Source organism: Theropithecus gelada, chromosome 12 (assembly GCF_003255815.1).
Source record: "Theropithecus gelada isolate Dixy chromosome 12, Tgel_1.0, whole genome shotgun sequence".
NCBI lineage: Eukaryota > Metazoa > Chordata > Mammalia > Primates > Cercopithecidae > Theropithecus > Theropithecus gelada.
Genome location: NC_037680.1, coordinates 28,406,753 through 28,415,327, shown reverse-complemented (window position 1 = coordinate 28,415,327; position 8,575 = coordinate 28,406,753). Strand labels below are relative to the sequence as shown.

Here is an 8,575-nt window from a genome sequence, read left to right as displayed (position 1 = left end):
AATCTGTAGCAGACAGTTCTGGTTGCTTATCTAGATGCATTTCTTCCTGCCTCCTTTATCATTCCTGCTTTGTTCACATATCTAGCCTCCACCGTGCACCACACATGCCTCGTGCACCACACATGCCTCGGGGACACTGAGCTTCCTTTAGCTGAAGTAAGCCAAGGGTGACCACAGCTTTCTGGCTTGTGATTTGCTGGAAAGCTGGGCAAAGGCCTTTGCTTGGAGAGCTTCCAGAGGCATCCCCCTGCCTGTTTCCCTGGACACTGGGTAGGCAGTATGCCACAGCTATAGCCATCTAGTTACCAAAGGATATGAGGGAAGGGAGAATCAAAAGAACAGCACAGAATGGGGCTGGAACCACTGGACTAAATCCACCTTGAAGCCCCCTCTCTCTCTCTGAACCTCCAGTAATGTAAGCCAAGAAATTCATGTATGCCAATTTGGGACTCTGTTATTTGTAGCTGAAGCTATCTGATGGCTACAGCATTCTATAAAAGATGCCTTCCCTGACTGAGGATACTCAAAAATTGAATCAGAGTTTATCTTCAAGACCCGCTTGCCCCATGTTGCCTGTCCTCCAAATATTTGGAAAATATTTGCATTGGAACTGATTTTGAGTCTGTGCTTAGGTCCTGTGGATGGGCTCACCTTGCGCATTGCTTTCCATGGCTTCTTACTGCCGCACTCAGCTATGATGCCCAGGGATTCAAGTCAGTGCTCAGAACCCTTGACATCCTGCTTGCCTGGAAGGGGCCCCAGAATCCCTTCCTGGAGCTCCCACTTGTCCTAGGCAACTCAGGGCCATTCTCAATGTGTCAGCTCTGCCAATCCACAATGTCCTCCACGTGCTTCCAGACCCTTAGCTGGAACCACTTTTCATGAACTAAAAAATTCCTTGTGTAGTGGCTTAAGAGACTGTGAGCTCTCAACACAGAGCTCTACAGCCTTATGTTGAGGGCCTGGGTTATTTTTTTTCTAAAAAATGATGCCCTAAGACTCCCAGGGTGAGAATCACCAATATCAGAATCCGATGCTTGTTAAAAATGAAGATTCTCAGACCTGCTAAATAGCATTTCTGGCACTGAGCTGCAGAAGTCCTATTTTTCACAGCCCCAACCAGAATGATCTCAACTCTGGGTCACCCTAAAGACAGTTCAGCTTCTAGTCTCAGCATCTGATGAAAGAGAAGCCAAGGCAAGGAGTGAGGGGGGCTGGGCAGGAGACAGAATTGTGAAGATGAAAGGGGAGTGGGAAGAGTCATAGAAAGATGCTGCACTGTTTCAGATACACAGGAGAGGAACTGTGCCTAAAGGCGGACTCAAATCACAACTGTTTTTCAGTTTCTTGGACTTTCACCTTTGGGCGTTTGTTAGCCTTTGTCTTCTGGCATGATTTGCACCCAGACACAACCAGCATCACCATGTCACCCTCCACAAATCCTATAGTTGACAACACATAATGAGGCAAAAATAAAATAAAATAAAATGTCGAGGATCCAAAGGTCATAGCCAACTTTGTAACTGGTGAGCTACATGTCACGAAAGTTTTGCCTAAGGATCATTTCACGAATGTAAAACATAGTTTCCCGATTTCATGCCACACCTCACCTCCCATGTCCATGCGTGTCCTCATTGTTCATTTCATGCTTTGCGTGCCTTCATAAGTTCCTTTCCAGTGAGAAAGAGAAACCAACCCACCTTCGCCTTCTTCCTTTCTCTTATGAAATATATTTTACCCAGTGATTGACATGACAGAATGCAGATTGTATAGAAAGTAATGCTGATAATTTCTGACTGCTTTCACTCAGAATTGAATTTAGGGACAGCATTTACACATGGGTGGGGAAAAGGTGTTAGGTGACTTTTTTTTCAAGGAATGATTGATGGATGGAATTCAAAGTTTATTCTAGAATGTAGATCTATTGAAAGTGGACCTTTGACAGGCCATTCCCTCAGATCTTCCTCATATTCATAGCTAATCCCCTTGTCTCTTTTATACTAACAAATCTACATGTTCCCCATCTTTCCTCACTCCACTACTAGGATTCTCACTGGACATTTTGACACTAAAGTATTTCTCATTTTCTTACCCACAAGGGACAAATTAAATTAATCTGAGGCCTGGGATGCTTGTCCATTCCAGGTCCCTATGCAATGGACTTTAAATATCTATGCAGTGAACTCTAATGATTGAATTTATTTTTTGCATTCTAGTTTTTAAATTACATTGAAGATACCACAGAGTCAACTTAAAGTACATAGGGCTTTCAGATTAGAACTCAAAGGTCAGGTGTTGGAGTCTGGGCCTTCTGATCACCAACATGACTTCCATCTTTTATTCTTTCCTTTGGTGGCTCCCAAAGTGGCTGTGTTTCAGAATCATTTGAGGAATTTTTTTTAACTACACATTTTTTGACTCAACGCAGCGAATCTGACTTTGTGAAGCTGGGGCCCAGATTTATTTTTTTACAATATCCCCCAAGCAATCAGGCAGATACCAGGGACACATTTACTGAAGACTTTTAGGGAGCACTTCTATCTGGTACAGGGGTTCTTAAACTTGCACATGCATCAGAAGCACCTGGAGGCCTTGTTAAATCACAGGTTGAACCCGCAGTTTCTGATTTAATAGGTCTGAGATGATGTCTGAGATTTGCATTTCTAACAAGTTTCCAGGTGATGCTGTTGGGCCACACTTTTAGAGCCATGCCTGTAACTGAGGTTGCTTGTGTCTGTGTTTATTACTCATCAGCATACCTATTATGTGCCCAAGGACCAGGCTTCAGAAAAAGGAATGATCCTCTTACATCAGAGGTAACACTTGGATGAGCATTATAATCACCTGAGCGCTTTTTTCCGTTTGTTTAAATTTAACTTTCAGCTATTGGGGGTAGGCTTCAGCTTCAACCCAGAGCTACTGAATCAACATCTCCAGAATGCCCTGGGGACTTGTTTTGTTTTGAAGTTACTCAGAAGAGTTTATTACAAGGATTCGAAACCATTTCCTTAGATGAGCCAGTCTTGTGAGTTCATGAATAACTTACACAAAAAATTATTTTTTTATCTGAAATTCAAATTTGATGCGGCATCCCATATTTTTATTTGTAATTCCCTGTTCACTCAGCTGCCTTTACCAGAAGCTTGTTTCCTCTGCACTCCTTCCTTTGCTCAACATACCCCGATTTTAAATGCTTAAGGGAGTGGAGGTGAGACGTGAAATCCATACGAACTTGATGTTCAGGGTAAAGAAGAGAAATTAAGATATTTCCTCAGGAAAGAAAAAAACACACACAAAAGAAACTTCATTAATCTATACAGCAGAAACAAAATCAGGAAAAAAAAAGTGCTGTCTGCTAATTTTTTTTTTTTTTTAACCAATTTGTCAATTACACAGTCTAAAGAAACCCTGGGGAATAAAAAGATGCCAAAGATGCTATTAAAATTTCCAAGCGAAGCCCCACATAATTAATTTCAAACAAGTATAAGCTATGAAAACCCAAATACTTCACGGTGCTGAGTGAAAGATGGGATAAATCTACATTAGGCTTCCAAACTGATGCTACCAGGTGAGTGTAAGTTTGGGCCACAGACAGGGAGATAATGATGTCTGCTCCCTCCCTGTTTGATAGGACGCTAAGGAGCCTTAAGACGAAATGCTCCCGGTGCATCAACGATGAGAAGAAACATAAATACAGCTCAGCCCCTGACATTAGTACGTAACGGAATCAAATACATGAAACAATCAAAACAGAAGACAAATCCACTGACTCAGAAGACAGAGAAAACAAGGGAAGTGATTTGGCCAACCATTGCTCAGGCTGAGTAACCACCATGGTCCCTGCAAAGAAAGCTTCTTTCTCCTTAAGCAGTCTTGACATCCCATAGATTAGGGGTCAGCAAATTTTTCCTGAAAAGGGCAAGATAGTAAAGCTTTTAGCCTTTGCAGACTATACAGTCTCTGCTGCATCTCGGCAACCCTGCCATTATAGCACAACAGGAGACACACACAATACATAAACAAGTGGCCATGGCTGTGTTTTAATAAAGACTTATTCACAAAAATGGGTGGTGGAATGTATTTGGCCTGTGGGCCATAATTTGCCAACTCATGTCATAGGTGAGCCCATGTGGCAAGGATAGCATCATTAATAGAGTCTACGGGGCACCCAGCATTCTAATGATGGATATTTAATTAGGGGAAAAAACCCATTCCATTAACTCATCACTAGAAATACAAGGACAGAGTGTTTAAAGGTCATCCCAAAGTGTGACTGAAGGCAGGAAATCAGAATTCTAGAAACAGCAAGAAGATGCTCATTTGAAATTCAGAGATTGCATTATAAGTGGAAAGAGAAGAGAATGGGACCAAATATTTTAGCATGTATTTACAGAAGTTCTCTTGGTAGACATGGCATGCATAAAGAATATGACTGAAGGAGGAAAAGGGATCCCCCTTGCCATTTTCTCTGACTAGAACTTTTGAAGCTACTACTGCTGAGGGTGCATCATATGACAAGGTGTCATCTTCCTTTATCAGGGAGGTTTCCCAGATATTCTCAGGTCACTGAGTTTGTATTAGCATCCTAAAATGCATCTCTCCCCCAAAAGATAAAAGCTAAGTAGCTTTAGCATAGAATTTTATAGTTTAACACATATCACCAACGGTGCATGGACACAAATGTCAGTGACCTATTTTATGGTCCTAGTAACTGTTTCACCAGAGGTCTCCACATCAGTCAAGAAACACACAAGCATGCATTTACACTGTATAATTTAAAAGCTTTATTTCCCCCCACAATTAGCAAATAGATTTCATATTAGTTCAACTGGAAGTTTTCTTTGTGGCAGTTGCCTTGCTCATTCACTAGTCTGTTGGTGGGGAAAACTGCTTTCTCGTGAGGGGAAGGGTTAGATTTCACAGAGCTAATCACATAAACAAGAAGGTTTGACCTGGCAGCCTCTGAGGCAGTCAAGGGGGTCAAGAAATTCTTTCAGCTAAAGGCCTAGTCAGGTGGGACTAGTTGCCAGGATCCACTCTGCAGAACTGACCAAACGTAGCTCTCTTTGACCAGGAAGCCTGGAAGTCAGACCATCTTCTCAGGCCCTGCCAAATTCCCATCCTCAGTCCTGTGGCCTCATGTGGGAACATTTTATCAAAGCAAACCACTGGCTTTTGCCTTGGGGTCCAATGTGCACTCTTCACCAAGTGCAAGATTGATCTTCACTCCAAAGTTTGCCGTTCACACAGTTTTTGGCTTGTGCTTTAGAGGCTGGTCTCTGCCTCTCCTAGGAATGGTGGCATCACAGTAATGGAAGCACAAAGACCCAGGCGAGCACTGGTAGGTAGGGTGTGGGGGCACTGCTGCCAGATGTTCTCTGAGCGTGCATTACGGCAAACACTGCATTAGTGTGATTGGTGGGTAATTCTACATTGCAGATCATTCCTTCACAGCAAGACCTACACTCCTGTTACAAAAAGGAGAGGAAAGGACAGTGAATAATAGGAAGAAGAGGGAAGAGGCAAAAGAAAGAAAAAGAAAGAAAGATAAAAGAAAGGCTTCTTCAGCTCTATCTGAAGACAGACAATTGGAGTTGGGTATCCAATTTTGTATCATCTAGGCTCTTGGGTACCCTTCCCCCATGAATGCCAATGGAATGGAAGGGAAAAACCGTGCTGAAAGTCTTTTATCCTAACTGTGATTTATCTGCATCAAACCCAACCCAAGCGTTAGCAAGGCAAAGAGGAAGAGAAACTGAATAAGAATGCTTGATTGAATCCACAAATCTTCTAAAGGTTTGTAAGGGAAAACACTCAGACAAAAATGAAAGCTAGGAACCTTTGGGATTAGTCATTGATTTTCTTTCCTAGTGCTACTTGTTAGGGGATAATAATGACTCTGTATTGTCTATGCTAACACCTGATTCTTATCATTACAGCAACAATGGTTTGCTAATTATGGTTGCTGAGTGGTGTAAGAAAAAAAAGAAAAAAGGCTTGTCCCTAACAGGTGTTTTCAGGGGATGTTTTCAGGTAATACCAAACCTTGCCAGGTACAATGCCTCAACCTGATAAACCCAGCCATTCATAGAGGCTTCCAGGATGACTAGGTATGATAAAGGCATCAATTTTAGGCATCCATATCAGTGGTTCTCAACCCTGGCTGCACATCAGAATCACCTTGGGGAACTTTTTAAAAAGATCCTGACACCCAGGACCCTACTCTGAGGTTCCATTTCAACTGGTGTGGAAAGCCTGCCGGCCCACATCCCTCAACAACAAGCAGAGCGTGTAAAAGCTACCCAGGTGATTCTTGTGTAGCTAGAGCTAAAAGCCACTGATTTAAGAATCATTTTCTGTACTTACAGGGTAAATCAAATTCTAAAACCTCATGAAATGAACATACTTTCAAGTAATTCTTTCTTAAGCATTTCAGAATTCCAGGTGTATAAAGGAGTGAAATGCTCATTTAGAATGATAGAATGAGAACGTTACAGTGATCAATTGATCTAAAAGGTACCTACAGTTCATCATATTAAACTGAGGCTAATCCTTCAGACTCCCTTTCTCATCTAAGCAGAAGCAGTGGATAAGACAAGGTTTCCTTCATAAAAACTGTCACCATAGTCCTCTTGTCACCTTCCAGTGTCCCTTTGCAGTGTTCTTGGTGACTCCTGGCCATCAACAGAGCAGAGCAGGCTTTGCCATTTTCTTGTGGATAGTTTGCTCTCAGGTCACCAGAGCTGGCCTTACATCATTCACCCACAGTCTGACGTCTAGGGTCTAGCTCTGGAGTCTGGGGAATGCCGCTTGTTTATAGTAACATTATTTCTTTTTGAAGGACAGAAAGTCCAACTGTTCTTTGGTCTGTATTTTATCTTTGTATGGAGTCTTTCCTCAAAATGCAAACATGGTCAACATTTTACTATCCTTCCTGCCTCTCCTTTGATCTACGACTTACGTTACTAGCATGAAAGTTTAGACAATAACACACACACACAATCCTTACCGTATGTTCAGAATCTCGGCTGTGGTGGCAACCGACAAAATGACATTCACTTCTGGAGGCGCACTTTTTAGTGATGGATGTGCTTCTTCCATGGCTGGTAAAGTGATGAACTGTCAAACAGTACTGTGTGTCTAGGCAAGAGGAAACAAAAAACAAAACCGAGAAACAAGGTAATTTCATTATCCACATTACAAAAGAGATCGCTCAACAATTAATGCAGAAAGGACTCAAATTCAGGCCAGTCCTGGGGCTTCTAGGCAAGACATTTCATAGCAGTGAACTCTGAAGTTTCTAGGGGATATTTTCAAGACACCAGCTTCTGAAGCACGTGCGTGTTTTGAAAATGAATGTAAACGGGCACTCATCCTGTGGTTTCGGTTAGAGCTGAGGAAAAACTGAAAGCATTTATTTTATCAAACCATGGGTCTGCTCATTTGATATGAAAATATTTATGTCTCTGGCCCTCTCTTTTTCTCTCCCTCTGAAGCACCTTCTCGAAATCTAAAATAAAATGAAAATTGTGAAGGTAAAATGCAATGGGGCAGAACACTTGTTTCATTATTCATCATTTTTCTCTTATATATTAATAGGCCATGTGGTGAGCTGGGGTGAAAAGCAGGTGCTTTCAATTACACATCACGATCACCTTTTTCACTCATCTGTTAATTGCAATTAATTTTGTACCAACCTAATAATTTCTATTCTGGTTTTAATCCTACCAATATGTTAGACTTTTCTCATCAATGTATTTCCATTTCTCTCCTCCTCTTTAATTAACTCTTACTTTCCCTGTTTCCCACCCACCACCTCCTGCTTAGTATAGCTACAGTACCTCATTTCTACCCAGAATTATCCTTAAGGTTTTATGCCACTCACATTTTATTACTTAGGGTTCTTTCGAGAAGTTTCATTCAATATCCTAAGACATTATTCTTTGGTTCTGTGTCTCTTTTATACCGGAGGCCAATGAAATGCTTCTTAGTTTATTGATCAGAGACTACAACAGCAATGCCATAGAATGGGAAAAAATTGGACTAAAGTTGAGAAGATTGGACTTATGGAACTGCCTCTGTCATAGGTGAGCAAGTCATGTTAGATCTTCTGAGCTCATTTTTTTTTTTTGGTTTTAGGAAAATGATGATAGATAATAAGTGTCTTGGTGCTTTGATACAGTGGTGGTAAGCTTTACATAATACGAACAGTAGCAAGCCCATATTGAGTGTGCACCATCAGCCAGGTACTCCTCTAACTTGTGTTCAAGCATTCAATCCTTACCATAAGCCTTAAGGTAAGTCACATTAACAGCCTCATTTTACAGTAAATTGAGGACAATTTCTTGCTTATGGTCACATAGAAAGAAAATGGTGAAGAGTAGGATTCTAACCCAGGAGGTTTTCTAGGGCTTGCACTCTTAACCAGAACATTATTCTACTCCTCAGTATACTTAATATTAAACCACGTGGCAATTGATATGGTTTGAATCTGTGTTCCCATCCAAACTTCATATCAAACTGTGAGCCCCAGTGTTGGAGAGGGGAGGTGATTAAATCATGGGGGCGGATCCTT

At 41.5% G+C, this 8,575-nt stretch overlaps 1 protein-coding gene across 3 annotated transcripts in view; it reads right to left on the bottom strand.

Moving 5' to 3' along the window:
* Positions 1-4,760: 4,760 nt before the first annotated feature.
* The window catches only part of LYPD6B (LY6/PLAUR domain containing 6B), a 198,083-nt gene continuing 194,268 nt past the window's right edge, over positions 4,761-8,575 (bottom strand). For all 3 annotated transcript variants that reach the window (XM_025404752.1, XM_025404750.1, XM_025404751.1), the window contains 2 exons: positions 7,010-7,140; positions 4,761-5,468 (listed from right to left, as the gene is read on the bottom strand). In XM_025404752.1, coding sequence (XP_025260537.1) covers positions 5,304-5,468; positions 7,010-7,140 — 296 coding nt within the window. In that variant the 3' untranslated portion in view covers positions 4,761-5,303. The remainder of the gene's footprint in view (positions 5,469-7,009; positions 7,141-8,575) is intronic.